The sequence below is a fragment of the Tympanuchus pallidicinctus genome, unplaced genomic scaffold (assembly GCF_026119805.1).
Source record: "Tympanuchus pallidicinctus isolate F22 unplaced genomic scaffold, pur_lepc_1.0 scaffold17, whole genome shotgun sequence".
NCBI classification, from domain to species: Eukaryota; Metazoa; Chordata; class Aves; order Galliformes; family Phasianidae; genus Tympanuchus; species Tympanuchus pallidicinctus.
Genome location: NW_026294690.1, coordinates 3,201,637 through 3,217,268, shown reverse-complemented (window position 1 = coordinate 3,217,268; position 15,632 = coordinate 3,201,637). Strand labels below are relative to the sequence as shown.

At 39.0% G+C, this 15,632-nt stretch overlaps 1 protein-coding gene across 3 annotated transcripts; it reads right to left on the bottom strand.

Annotated features, from left to right (window-relative positions):
* Positions 1-290: 290 nt before the first annotated feature.
* Positions 291-15,605, bottom strand: NOL8 (nucleolar protein 8). Of its 3 annotated transcripts, none has more exons than XM_052679239.1 (17): positions 15,501-15,605; positions 14,238-14,408; positions 14,014-14,076; positions 13,030-13,108; positions 12,595-12,742; positions 12,287-12,355; positions 10,070-11,983; positions 9,657-9,773; positions 8,784-8,903; positions 8,357-8,441; positions 7,262-7,409; positions 5,555-5,638; positions 4,654-4,931; positions 2,726-2,852; positions 2,222-2,292; positions 1,202-1,284; positions 291-888 (listed from the first exon to the last, which is right to left on the bottom strand). In XM_052679239.1, exons 2-17 carry the CDS (start codon positions 14,374-14,376, stop codon positions 829-831), a joined length of 3,585 nt encoding a protein of 1,194 aa, XP_052535199.1. In that variant the 5' UTR covers positions 14,377-14,408; positions 15,501-15,605; the 3' UTR covers positions 291-828. The 3 variants fall into 3 exon arrangements, with proteins under 3 accessions (XP_052535199.1, XP_052535197.1, XP_052535198.1); XM_052679237.1 differs by lacking the exon at positions 15,501-15,605 and adding an exon at positions 15,308-15,381; XM_052679238.1 differs by lacking the exon at positions 15,501-15,605 and adding an exon at positions 15,206-15,323.
* Between the last annotated feature and the right edge of the window lie 27 nt (positions 15,606-15,632).

Sequence of the window (15,632 nt, the reverse complement as noted above, 5' to 3'; positions counted from 1 at the left end):
GCAGCTTTCAACCAAGGATAAGGGACAAGGGGATGCACGTAACAACTTGTACCGTGTACCAACAAGTATTTGGGCATTGTGGTCTGCAGTAAGGTACACTGAGTGACTGCCTCCAGGCAGATCACATACATGCTGAAACGTGCTTTAACTTCCAAGACAATTAGCCAACAACAGAGAATATCTTCACAACACTCTGTATTCTAATGCTGCTATGGTTCTGCAGCATATATGCTAATTGGATGAGAACACCTCACATGTAAAAATATCATTCCACAAGCATACAACACCAGCATTTGTCCTTATTATTTATTAATGTCTGTACACAATTAAAAAGTAGAAAAATTATCTTTCTGAAGAAATACAAACCTAGTTTCATAGGTTTTCCCAGTTATATACATATCTTCATAAACTTCTGGTAAACGTTTACTTTGAACGTAGAACATTCCAAAAACTTGTAAAGGATCCTCCAATAGGATCTCTACTACATTCAGCTGAATATAGCTTATGTAAACGTGGATCAGTCTGCTCTTCATCAACCCCGTGCAGCACAGGGGCCCAAGAACACAGCAAAAGAATCCACTGTTCCTCTTTTAAATGACCCACTTCTTGGTCAGTACACAAAGAAGGAAGTCACATTTAAACCATACAGAAAAAATCCCAAACAAACAAAACCAAAAGAACTTCTTACATTGACATAATAAATATGTAGCTATTCAGAAATGATATTTAGGAGTCTTTTAAAATATTGCTTCCTGTTAGATCTTTGAAATACTAGAATTTTGAAGAAGTTGCAGAAAAATATCTCTTTCAAAGAAGAAACACAAAACATCAAGACTTATTGTTTGTTTTCACTTTCCTTCTTGCATCCTTATGTTTCTTCCGGCATTCCTGAAAATGTTTCAATTTTAACACAGCATTATCAGAAGTTGTCAGTTCACCCACTTGTTTCAAACTGTTTTTTTCCATGCAGTTAACTAACCAGCCCTGTGCAATACAGGCTTTCAATAACTTACCCAACTACACACAACAACATGAAGTTACAGGCTAAAAAAACAATTTAGCTTCCTGATATGACAAAGTTTGTCTCTCTGAAGTTCCCAAGTTTATCTTTACTGCAAATTAAGCAAATAAACAGCCCCATTCCATTCTCATGCTGAGATTTCAGCTATAGTTTTTCAAAAAGGTTGTTTAAAATACTCACCTCGAGTAATAATCTACGCCTGTCTTCCCAGCTATCTTTTTCTTCATTGAGGTTAACTGATCTACAAAATAACTTGGGTCCCTCTGCACAGAACAAATTAATATGGTTAAAGCCATTGGAACATGGTAACGCTTCTTAAGTCTCATGCAAAATAGTGAGAGTTAAAAATCAGATCATCTTCTGCACAGACAACTCACAACCCATAACTCCACCACACAGCTGACTAAAACAGGTTTCATTCATTGCAGCTTTGCATGGTAGGAAAAATGAAGGGTAGCTGTAGCTTTCCTTACTATGCTGAAATACAAATTGCAGCAAACCAGCAATCCTTACATTAAGCTCAGCACTGTGATTCTGTGTCTACCAAGAAAACCTATGCCTGCTATGAACTCAGAGTACTGTAAATCAGATACACAGACCAGGTTACAATACAACAACTGCATTAGGTACACAGTAACTTTTGTATGCTTTTCTTTAAATCAATCTATAACTTCTCTCAGAAAATGAACATTAATTAAAACTGCCCTAATAATCACTTCTATAAGATATCAGAACCAACTCCATTCTTTTTCTACTATGGGATTCATTACATTCACAGGAAAGAACACACCACATTACTTAGTACCAAGAACCATAAGGGTGTATATGGCTGATAAGCATATTGAATATTCCTAGTAAGAACTGAAGCATGGAAAAAAAAGATCATATAGATGCCTGAAAGGAACCAAAGATCTAGCTAGTTTACCAAGTGACATTTGTAAGCTCTAAAAGATCAGCAAAAAATTAGGCAGTGATCTAAAAATAAGAGTGCAAGCTAACAGCTGCAGTTTCTGTTGGGATGCACTACCACAACCCACAGCACAGGAAATGACTGAAAGTTGTGATTTTTTTTTTTGTCTTAACATCTCATCTGTATTTAAGTTAGAAACCATTAATTAATTAACCAGGCAATCTTTTTCCCTCTTCAGTTGCAGTAAAGAGACTGGAAGGGAAAGAAAAGGTGAATAAACTCTGTTTCACCTCTTAATCGTTCATCATCTTTGGAGAAGAAGAAAAACCTTGCACTTCCTGATTGTGGTAAAGGGAGAAACCTAGAAAAACACAAAGTGTTAACACCATAGAATTTAGTATCAAGTTCCATTAGCATATATTAAAGCTGCAGTATTTCAGAGAATAGCAGTACTGAAGAACAACAGTGCTCCACAGTAACCAGATATAGACTTCTGGATAGAAATATTGAAGAACGCTTGACATTATTTGACTTGGCCAAAACCAGTACCCAGTTAAATACCATGCAATCTGCTAGAAACTCTATTTTAATATTTAACTTCAAATCAAGTCTGATAGCAACATTTTTTAATATTATGTTCTGTGCAGTAAGGAGTGGTTTCTCTTAAAAAAGACTTTTCTTGGTTAAGGATGCACAGTGAAGGTTGTTAGTTACCCATGCTTATACTTGCTGCTATTAAAATTCACCCAGCATTAGTTCCTACCAAGAAGACAACAAATACAAAGAGAACTTGCATTTCTTTCTCTCTTTCACTTTCTGTTGCCTCTGGTTCATCATCATCCTCAGAGCTACTGTCCTGGAAACGTGGATCTTCTTGCCATTTGACTTTCATAGGTTTTATTGCTTCAAATACATAAGGCTCTGCAATAATAGCACGAGAATCAGATTACTCTTTTCCTTGCCAGTAGAGTTCTACTCAAGAGCAAAATAGTTATATTGGAAAATAACAGACTTGAACAGTACAAAAACTCCCTTCATATATTTCCTATGACCCTAAGGGCAAGTATGAATATAGCTTGCTTTTTCACGTGTTACAAAGCCATCCTCAAAGCGTATCACTAGTATCAAATACTGCACAGGAAAAAAACACAGAAGTTCCTTTGAAGCCCACTGTTAGTGTCCACAGTTCTGATCAGGTCGTTCTGACAAAACAGCTACTATTAATTGAGCCGGGAGTAGTTTCACCTATTCAAATTTTCAGCCTGTAATAAATGGAATATAAACTTCCTTTCACTGTCTTAGAAAGGTTCTGTGTGACAGGACTCATTACTTTCCTATTTTCACATACATGCTCCTGCCTAAAAAAAACACAGCCACTTGCTAGCAGCTCAGTTTACATGTGTTAACTGACACGTGCACCTGAGCACTTACTAATCCCCTTAGCCAGAAGTTCTGAGGTTAGAGGTATCCTCTACTTTTAGTACATAAGCACAGTATCTGTGCAGCCAGAAAAGAGAAGATGGTTCTTCTTTATACAGCCCCCCAGCAACATAAAGCCATTTCCAAACCCAGCAGTAGACAGACTATAAAACAAACATTTTATTCCAGTGAAAACTCAGTAAGTTCTAATTTGGACAAAGAGGATTCACAGGGAAGAGAGTAAGTTTAAATGATCCACAACACACTTATAATTTGTGCTGCAAAAGCCATTCTATTCGTGTTCTCCCATCAAGGCTTTCACATGTCATGCATGGCCTTTTGGAAGTCAGGTTGAACAAAACAACAAAAATCACTGGAGCAACCAAGGTATGTGAAACGGGGACAGACTTGTCTTTTTGTTTTGTGTCAACACAGTAGCTTGCACAGCAGCCCCACAGTGCTACATAGGATTTTTAATCAATACAAGCCAATAAACAGATAACACAAGATAGTGCTTACAGTGATTCTCATTGCTAGGAAGCCTGTGAACTCTGGATGCAGCCTGTGGTCAAGTATTTTCCTCTTTGCTCTAGTGAGCTCTTGTTGCTATACTGAAACCCTACTGTTTCAGAATGTTACTGAACTAATAGTACTACTCAAGGCTGTGTTATTTTTTCCTGTTTATGTTTCAGTCATCTTCACAGTACTACTCAGTGACTTGATTTCATTTTTTTAGTCTTTATCATATAATATTGATTTCCCTTAGATTAGGCCTTCTTCTGTTTTATTAACTAGATAACACACGTGTTACTGAGTTTAAATTTTTCTGAAGTTACAATTAAACACATTTTAAAATGTTCATGGATCTAAGGGGCAAACTTAAGGACTTCTTCTGCTTGTAATAATCCCTTAATTAACAATTTATTAAGTCCTGCTGGGTTACATGAAACCTGACTTGACTAATGTATCTCTGTTCCTGTTAATTAAAAAAATAATAATAATAATCACTGGACAATAATTTTTCTCATTACTGTTCAAAGAATAACTACAGAGTAGTTCCTTCTCACAAGGTTATCCCTCAACACCACCCCTTATAAAATTCCAGGGATGCAAATATGATTAACTGCAATTAAACTACAGAGATCTTAGTAAGAGAAGACCATAATGATTTTGCTCAGTTAGTGGCTTTATCTTCTGAAAACTCCCTGGTTCCTGAAATTAAAATATGCAGTATAACTCCACAGTGTCTGGAATAATCAACTCATGAGAAACAGCACTCTTCCTACGTATGTTCTACTGTTACCTTCTTTTACATCAGACTGATCCTTGTCATCAAAGAAGGAAAATCTGAAATCACTAGAATCCTGAGCCGTGTTACTCTCAACATCAGGCCCCACATGGTCACGTGGGGTTGATTCCTCTGCTTCATCTTTGTCCCAGGGTCGGTCTTCTGGTTTTTTTGATTTGTTCTTTGAAGATCCAAACAACTCCTTCAGATCAACAGCAATGTCACAGTATATTTCTTTAGACACTTCAGGCAGCTTCTCACTCTCTTCTTTCTTCTTCTTCCTTTTAGCCTTACTGAAATCAGAATGTCAATTAAAAAAAAAGATAAACGAACACCACAGTGCTTCTCCTCTTTCTCAGCAATTCCAGACTCTGGCAATAGGACATTCCAGGGTCTACAGGACATCATGGGCATCCTGGAGGTTCAGTTTCTAATCCATTTGTTTTCACCTCACACAAATTGCTACCCTTTGAAGGTAAGCACTGGGGAAACGCCTCAGGTTTGAATCCATGAAAAGACAGCAGCAATTCTACTCTGCAGTGAATGGCACTCTGAATCTCCTTTTAATACATGACAATACCTAATTTAAATATAACAGTGTTCAGATCATGTTCTATTCCTGAAAAAAACCTGTTAGAAGCCAATGCTTTCTGTCCACAGATTTGCAAATCCCAAAGCCCAGAACTTGAAACCTGAAGGTGAAAAAGGAGGACAGAAAATAGCACATAAAGATAAGATAGATTAAAAAGACAACATATTACTTTGAGTTTCTACTGGTCATTATCTTAGCAATATCAGGGTGAACTTAAAGAAATAAAGAGCTGTCTGCATAGTATCAAACAAATCAGTCACTGTTTTTGAAAGCCAGCCTTCAAGGGAAAGAAACATCACAGCAGTTACCAAACTGAAATAATACCTCTCTTTTTCTATAGCTTTTGGTTTCTTCTCAAAAACTGCATGATCTTGCCTCGTGGGATCGTAGCGGAGAGCATTAATATCCCTGTAAAGATAGAGTGAAAACAACATAGAACAACCCATGTGACATTAAAATATCCAACTCAAAGTTACCCTAAAACTTTAAAATTTACTTCTTCACAGAAAAGATCAAGAAAAATTACACACAATTGGCTTTAGTCAAGTTTTTGTATTCAACATAAAACAGACTTCAATTTGTGCATCATAAAGTTCTACTAAACATGCACATCTCCTAAAAGATAAGCAGACATAGGTATATGGATAGATATTTATCTATAGATAAACCAGCAGCAAATTTTTCATGTTGACAAATAATCAATCTGAGGGGAGGGAAAAGAAATAAAATGAAGACTTTCAACTATGATAATCAAAAGTTTAGACTGACCACAATACTAGTGTGGAAAAAACTATGCTGCTTACAACACAGGTTGAGTGCTTCTAAGTGAGTACATCACAGAATCACAGAATTGTAGGGGTTGGAAGGGACCTCCAGAGATCATCGAGTCCAACCCCACATCAAAGCAGGTTCCCTACAGCAGGTCGCACAGGTCGGCATCCAGGCAGGTCTGGAACATCTCCAGAGAAGGAGACTCCACCACCTCCCTGGCAGCCTGTTCCAGTGCTCCGTCACCTCACTGTGCAGAAGTTCCTTTGCACATTGGTATGGAACTTCCTATGCTGCAGTTTCTGGCCATTTCCCCTTGTCCTGTCTCCACTCACCACTGAAAAGAGTCCATACTCACATACTCACTTACTATCATTAACTGAGCATTAGAGAAAAACAATTCCCAAAAGAGTTTCCTAAAACAATCTCTGGGGTTGCACAGGTATTTCCTCTTGTAACAAGCAGGAAGATCAACAGAATAGAATAGTATTACAAGACATACAATGGCAAGGGAACTTGCACAACAGAAAGGTGTTAGAAAGAAAAAATGCTCACCCATTTCTGAAGATCTAGGCTCATAAGGAAAATGCCACAAGGAAAGGATCCCCAACCAGACATCATTCCCCATTAGCAGTCAGCCCTTCAATGAGCTCTAAGAGAGGCACAGCCAGGTCTTTCCTGTCTCACAGCTGAATTCCCCTCACCTGCACTCCCAGTGCTGACTGGGTCTTTTCCCCAGCTGCTCAATCAGTGGTTCAGGCTGACTCAGAAGTCACCATACACCTCCTGTGTTTAGTTTTTAGAAAATAAAACTTGCAGAGTAGTCAAACAAATAAGTGTGACTGTGCAGCAGTGGAATGGTATTTAGCAGTTAGCAGTCAATTGCTGCAACTCCAATGACAACTGTCTGTAAAAGGTTCCTAACTGCACATCACTACACTTAATATTGTTAACTTCTACCACTGCAGTTCATGGCTGTGTGCAAGAAATTCCTAATCAAATGAAGAAAAAATCTCCACTGGAAACTCTATGTTAATACCTTGAAAGTAGGACACTTACCTTACATCTCACATGCAGTCCAGAGAAAACAATAACTTTATTAACTCCTATGGAAGTAACAATCTAATCAGTGCCTAGCTCACAGTTATTTGTCTAGCTTGTTTATGTTTGCCCCTGTAGGGAACAGGCAAAGACTAAGATATTAAGTCTCAATCCCAACAATCCAATCATATAAAATTTACTGGAAGAACCTTAAGTACGTACTTGAATTTCTTAGCATTTATGGCCATTTTAGTTGTTTTTGATTGCTCCAGGTCAATATTCAATAGACTTCCCAGTATTTGCAGATTTTTCTTTTTCTCTGCAGCAAACTCTTCTTCTTCCACATCTGCCTCCATTGTATTGGTTTCTCCTAAATAATAAACAAATAAATAATGTTCCCTCCCAAATTATGACCAGAGTAAGCCTGTAACTCTTAATGTGTAACACTACTACCACAGTAGAGCTCATGCAAATAGGCAAGCTGCTTTCCTAATTATAAAGCTAATTAGAGGCTTTCCTCCTTGTTATGCAGCTAGTCTGACTACAGATATTATGGACCCCTATTTCACGTGGAAATCAGACAAGTTTTAAAAAAAAAGTGGAGTAAGTAATTATGAAACTTTTGTTTGTTTGGCATTTTTCAGCTTTTCTGCCTTCTAATATATAAACACATAATGGCCTCAAGTTGTTCCAGGGGAGACCCAGGTTGGACGTCAGGGAAAATTTCTTCTCCCAGAGAATGCTCTGGGAGGGCTGCACACGGAGGGATTTGAGTCACCACCCTCAGAGGTGCTCAAGAAACATTAGGTGTTGTAATAAGGAAGATGGTTTAGTAGGGAAATGGCCGTGGTAGGAAGACAGTTGGACTGGGTGATCTTGGAGGTCTTCTCCAGCCTTGGGGGTTCTGTGATTTTACCTCAAAGTTATCTTTCTTTCTAAGACTGCTAAATCAATGGAGTACAAGCTGACTACAAAACAAAGAGCTGAAATGAATGTAAAAATCAAGAAGTTTATATTAGTTAAGTCATCCCTTATCCTATGAAAAATATGGGTAAATGGTATCATCCTGCATTAAAAAGATCACTTCAAACATTGATTTATGAGCCAAGTTAATACCTTGGTGAGCTACTGAAATGTGTTTGCAACATGTTTTTGAAAAAACACAGCGACCAATACACAGTAAGTACAGCTAGGTTATCTTCTGAGAACTGACCAGAGAAGCAAAAATAGTTTGTCTGTTGCTTCAAGCATCCAAAATTAAGGCTCCATTATATAGCCCTACCACTATTATTGCCTAGGAAACAAGAACAAGCTTACCCTCTTCTTCACTCTCACTTTCAAGGAATCGAGCATCCATGCGAAATCTTTCATCTGTGCCAAACCGTGATTGCAAATTTAGCAGCTAAATAAAAAGAAATTCTATTAAGTGCTGGAGAAGAAATCACCAACACATCGTAACTTCTTATTTCCAACACTCTGTTACTACACACTGACAACCTTCAGCTTGATGCCTTTTTCAGAAGTTTCTCCATATTCAAAAATGGCAACACCTGTGATTTCCCCTCCCCCCCCCCCCCCCAACACGCATTACTTCCTCCACGGCCATTGTTCTCTCTGGAGGAGACAATGTCATGGTAGCTTTGTCAAAATCATAGTGCACACACACAAGGCTACACATTACACACTTCTGAGGTGGCATTAAGGTCATTTATGAGAAGGTGAAGTCATTAATAGCTTCACTCACTTTTTCACCAGCTTTGCCTTCAAACTGTGGTTTAATTTTGAATCTCTCGTCATCTGTTTCATCTTGATCATCTTCGCTGCTTTCAAAGAGCCTTCTAGAAGATTTAGGATCGTGTTCCTTCTTTATTAAAAAAAGAAAAACACAGAAAAGGAGCCATTTTCAAAAGCTTGAGAAAATAAGTCAGCATTAACTTTCTTCATGTGCTTTCCAACATATCTGAGAAAATCCACATAAAAATTATCTCAGGTTTTACAATATGAGCTTCCTGATTATAGAAAGGAAGATCAAGATTAAAATATCAATGTCTAAAACCCTTCTGAACAAGTCTCATTCACAGAACATAGTTTAAGTCAGTTGATAAATATTAACTGCAGAAAAGGTAAGCACTCCACAACTTTAAAACACAATTTCTTTGGACTCAAACATCACTTTATAAAACAAGACTCTGCATGAATAAAGATTCTTCGTCCACTGTGTTGGAAAGAGCAACAAGCCTTCCCACAATAGCAAAGCCAAAACCTTCCCTTCCTGTGACCAAAAGCAGAGAAATTCCAAACTAAATAATTATGCCTTGTAAGCTAAAAAAATCATATGTCTTCTTTTTGCTTTTAAAACACAGTTAAAACACCTTGCATACAGATCAGTATCTCCTTACAAATTCTCCAGCATCCCCAGCTTTCACAGATGAATGATATACTCTTCGAATTTTGCTTCATGTTAGCTAGAATAGAATCACTCAAATTAACTGAAATATTTATTGTTTAAATTTTCCTTCCACTAAGCTACGAAAAATAGCCTTCAAAGTAAAAGCTCCGGTCCCATCAATATGGAATTGACTCAAAGAATACTAGAGCTCCTTCTAGCAACACTTACTACTCCATGCATATCTTCCAAACTCTCATCTTGCTTCAATGTTTCTTCCACTTCAGCTTCACTTTCCACATCTGAATTGAATATGATGTGTTTATGCTTGCTTGTTGGCTGGCTATCCTACATAATAAAATAGGCAGGTTAACAGTAAACGTTCAGCACAGTCACACAGAAGTATCTTGGACACATTTCTACGAGAGTAAAGGGAGAATCCAGCACACCTTTTGCATTCTAGAGATATCCCAGGAATTAGGCATGCAACATTTTATACATACTACAAAAACAAAAACTGAAATATAATCAAGAATTACATAAGCTTGCAAAATATCTTGAATTTTATATATAAATTATATATATGTGTATTTTCCCCTTTTGCTTTACTGCCTGTTATTCAGATAAGATACAAGTGCAATTACCAAATTGGAAAGAGCTCCTTGAATGAGTTTCTTCTGTAATTGCCTTTCTTTCTGTCTCTCTTCCAGAGCTGCCAGCCTCTTCTGGTTATCCTCCAATTGCTTTTTTGTATCAGATTCCTTTGAAGCAGAACCTTGAAGTTCTTTATCATCCACCAGCCTCATCTTCCTATTTGCACATTGCTTAACTTCACATTCTGAACTTGTGCTGCTTACATCTCTTTTCATTTTTTTGGAAAGCAGTTTTGGGCTTCTCAGTTGTCGTTTTACATGCCTCTGTGACATGGCAGCATTACCACCCATGTCACTGCTCTCACCTTCACTTTCATCAGTGCAAGGAACAGTATCTCCGTACTCTGAATTCTGCTCACCTTGCAGAGAATTTGTCTTCGTGTTCTTTCCTTGTAAATGTGGCCCGCAAACATTCTTACCTGCTAAGGAGGCAGCATCTGACAACTCGAGCTGTTCACAATGTATATTTTGTTTCTTTTTAGTGCTGACTTCAAAAGAATAAAACGGATGGTTCTCAGATTGCCCTTCAGGTGACTTCTCTCCACAAAAAGGAAGAGAAGCTTCGAAACCTAAACTTTCTACAGATCTCTTTTTTAAATCAGTGCTGTCCTTAGTTGACTCATTACAAAGGGATCCCATTCCTCTGAAGGGCTGGAATTTCAAACATGAATTATTTCGTCCCTTGAAGCTTTCCTCATCGGCATCCTCCTCCCCATCTAAAATGGCAGCAAGTATATCTTCAGGACAGATGCATTTTTTTTTAACTGCAGGAGAAATTTTAGAATGTTTTGGCTTATGTACGACATTGCCTTTAGCACCTTCTTTAATGCTGCACTCACTAGAACTCTGTGTACTACTGAATTCTTCCACTGATGTCTCAGATTTTTCAGCAGCCAATGCTTTTAGGTCATCTAACGTAAGGTCTAGACGATAACAGTTTTGCATCATGGATTCATAATCGGAACTCATTTCAGACTCTTCTTCCTCAGACTCTGAATAAGAGCTCTCACTATGATTTGCTTTTGCTGTACTATTCCCTGCTGTACTCAACAAGGCAGAAATACTAGGTTTTCTCATTTTCCCTTTGCTTTCAACACATTCTCTTAATTCGTGAGTTTTCAATGAGGAGTCGTTTACCAAATCACATTTCTTACTAGATAACATTTGTTCATTTTCCACCTTCACCTGCTTAGCGTTTTCTAAAACCACAGTTTTTGTGCTACTCAGACCTTTACTCTCAGCAATAATCTCATCTGTATCCGCTGAATCGTAACCATTGTCGCAGTCCATAGTGCCTCTCTCTTTACTGTTTCCTTTGACAACCTTCTTCACGCCGTCTCGGCTGCCTAAGGACCAGTGAGTATTGTATTTTAACTCAAAATTATCTCCAACAATTTCCAGGTGGTCACTTTCAGTCTCAGCATTTTTAGTTTGCTCTTTTTCCATCTTCTTCATCACCATTGCTCTGATTTCCTCTTCGGAATCAGTGTCACTGTCAGAAGCACGCATTCTCTTATTTGGAAACACAACTCTAGAAACGCTGTTTTTATCCAATAGCAAACTTTGCCCTGATATATTACTATTAAGACTGCTTGGAGGTAATTCTGACTTCTCATTGGATTTGGTTTTCAATCTTCGATCCAGCTGTGATGAGCTTATGTTTCTCAAATGTGACTGACACCCAGAAGGCAGCACTTCCACTCCATTCACATCCAGTCTGCCCAGCTGCCTCAGTTTTTTAGGTTGCTCCTTAGTCACAGGGAACTCCCCTTGTCGCTTCTTGCTTATGCTGTCCTCTTTCTCTTCCAAATGCCAGGTAAGCTTGGATACAGGAACTACATGTGTCAAGTCTTCCTCCAGCTTTCTAAGGTTGTGGCAATATTTTGATGGGTCATACTTCACAATGTTCATGTGAATTAAGGAATAAAAGCAACGTGATTCTTTATGCAAGCAGAATTCTAATCTCTACAAACTAAATTCTAAGGGCAAGGACGAGGAATGCTGTGACAGCATGCCTTTAAACAAAGGCCTTGCAGTCTAAGGAAGTTGTTCAAAACACACAAAACTCGCTACATTTACTTAAAGGACTTAGTAAATCAAACTTGCCATAGCAGTCAATATGAAGACCATTTAGCAAATATATATTTACCATTAAGATGAAAGAAAGAAGGGAATTGTATCTATGTCCAACCAAAACAAAAAGGATATTTTATTTTTCTGTTGATTCCTAAGGCGAAGGATAGGTAGGACTCTGCCAAATTTACCCACGATCCAATTCTAAAAGAAAAGAAAAATTAGCATGAAAAAAGTAAAGAAAAGAATTCTTGCATAAAAGATTCATTACAAAAACACCAAGGATTTGTAAGGTATTTCCTCAGACTACTTTTTAAAAGTTAGATGATCACATTTCACACGTTTCTTTACCTACAGCATAAACGAATGCAATATGAATGTAATAAGTTTGGGCACAATTCTATTTCTTTGTTTTAATTCTCCAGACAGCTACTCCCCCATACCTTATGGTCTGGCACCTCTGTACCTGGTACTGCTCTCATATGAAAGTCTACAACACCAGCCTTTTTCAGTGATTCTAGAAGAACTGTTTCATCATTTCTCCGTGGCTTTTCTTTCTGCAGCTTTGCTTCCTCTCTCTCCATGGCAAGCCTGTATCAAAAAGTACACAACATATGTAAAAAGATTTGCCTCTGTGTTAGATCATAACCGGCAGCAACCCTTCCCACAAGGAATTAACATTATTCTGATTATAGCTAAGCTTTAAGGGAATAATAGTGGCAAAAAGATTGTGCTATCAAATATGTGCCACCAGCCCACCAACATCAATAAAAATTAGAAAGATTAGGAGCATAGCAGATGCCTAAAGCACTGCCATAATATTACAAGTTAAACAGAAAAAGGGTACATCACTAAAAAATTTGTCGATTGATTTTTACCTGTGTAAAAAGCTTTCTTTGGCAAATTCAATTTGCAGTGTCCTCCCTCCCCATTTGGTTTTATTTAAAATTGATACGCCTTTAAAAGAAGAAGACTGGAAATTAATATTTTCTACATTAAAAGATACACGCTGAACTTAACAATGATCCCTTCTGTGCATGAAAAGTCCAATATCCTACACTTAACAACGTCTACATTCAAAATTAAGGTTCTGACTTGGAACGTTCTCTTTGGCTCTGTATGGATCAGCTCAAACACAGATGTTAAAATTCAGGTACACACACTCTGAAGTTTCTGTGCTGCTGTCAGAGAAACTCTTTGGTAATTAACATCCTGTTTTCTTTGAAAAATATAGTTAATGAGCAAGAAAAACAACTTGGAACTTACGGAATCAAAGTAACAAGGGCTGGACTATCTTTTAACTAATCTCAAAGAGCTTTCCTATTCCTAATAGCAATGCTTCCTAAATAAAACACCAAGTCACCAGTGCTGCTTCTTCAGGTATAGTTATTGCCATCTGGTATTTTGCTGCTACCTATTATATGTAATTTCATAAGTTTGAAATTCAACTATTCTGGAATTTGTGTAACAGTCAGAACACAAGAATGTTTACATGAACTCTCCTTCTGGGTTTCCTCTCATGGGAAGTCCCTTCTAATGGTTTATGGCTCTGAAGTAAGTGGTTGAAACATTTCCTATGTCTTTTGAAGAGCAAGAATAAGCTCATAAATCAGCTCTTCAGTTGCAAAGCAATTTTTTCAGCCTACTTAGTTCCACATACTGAAAACTCTGGCAAAATATCTTTCAAAAAAACTGCAGCTTAAAGCAAACGAGATGCATATGATAACAGAATAAAACTAGGTCCACCTTTACCACGTCCTGCCTAGACAACATCAGATGTATCATGAATAATGTAACTTGGTTCAAGAAAATGATTTATTAAAAATAAAAAAAAAAATATATAGACACGTATACATACTTACATTTTCTAAGATCTGTCTCAGAACTGCTGACAGTGATGTAAGCAAAAGTTTTCGTAGGGTTCCCTGCTCAATGATAAATATTTAATTAATTTCTACATACTTTCAGTATTTCCCTTAAAGCTGAAAATTACGTTATTTCCTGAAAATAAAGTGCCTCTGGAGCAAAAATCTTATTTCACATGTGAAAAACAATTCACTTTTAAAGGATGATGCAAAACTGTTACCCTGCTCATCTTTTCTGGTAATAATCTCTACATCCAGAACACGTCCAAACTTCCCAAATCTTTCTTGCAGTTCAGCCTTAGAAACTGTATGGCCAAGCCCTCCGACATACAGCCGTTTTGAAACTTCTTTCTTCTCCATATCGAGAGAGTCAAGCAGTCAAATCTGTTTGCCTGTAAAAAGATAGCAGCAGATCACTAGCATCTAAATGTCAGGGGTTAAGTCAATCACATCAAACACCAAATTATGAAAAAAAAAGCCATTCCATCAAAAGTTCTCCACAAAGAACATCTTAGAGAACAACGCTATGGGGATATGAGGAGAAGCTACAAATCTGTTAATCACACAGAATCACAGAATTGTAGGGGTTGGAAGCGACCTCCAGAGATCATTGAGTCCAACCCCCCTGCCAAAGCAGGTTCCCTACAGCAGGTCGCACAGGTCGGCATCCAGGCAGGATGTTAAGAAACAGAGGAGCTGAAGGTGAGCAACCGAGAGGTTACACAGGGCGTGGGAGCGAGCTGTGCCACAGCTGTGACACTCAACACATCCTCTTCTGGCTTAGCAAGTTCTCTATGGCAACAGCAGCAAGAACAAGGAAAGCCAAAGCACAAGGTCGTGCCTCTCTGCAGCAGCCACCAGCGATCGCTCCTTCTTCAGATACTGAAAAAAGAAACGCGAGTAAAGGAAGCCTTGCTTGGGATAAAGGGACCCAGCTGATGGCGCTAGGTCATAAGCACTGATAAGATCCCCCCTCAGCCTTCTCTTCTCCAGGCTGACCAGCTACAGGGCTCTCAGCCTCGCCTCATAAAGGAAACGCTAAACAAGAAGAAGTGAAGAAAAAGAAAGAAACGCCACGGGCATTCGGGCGCCCGCAGCAGCACGGCGTGGAACGCACGAGGCGCGCTCCGCACACCGCTCCGAACGGCCCCGCCGCCCCCAGCCGCGAGCAGCCGGCTCCGAACGGCACCTCAGGGAATCTCAGGGCACCTCGGCACCACCACGCGCCGCCCCGCTTCCCGCCGCTGCCCCGACACACGGGCTCGACGCCGGGCCCAGGCGCTCCCCTCACCGCTGCCGGGTTCCTGTTGGCGGCCGGGCGGGTTTGAGAGCAGCACGCAGCTCCGGGCCGGGGAATGGCGGGAGCTTTGGGCGCAACCAACCAGGAAAAAAAAAAAAGGTAGGGGAATTTTTCACGAGATGTAAGGGAGAAAATAAAACCGCAAAGGTAAATAGCAGCGTGAATAACACTCAATAACATCTACTTCGGATAACCGCCTTGGGACGCGTCCTTCGAGCTGCTCACCTGTTCCTCAGGGCAGCGGCTCTGAGCGGTGCCCCCCGCTGTGCTGGCGGCAGTGGTTGCGCCCGGGGCGCTGCTGGGCGCGCGCTTCGAA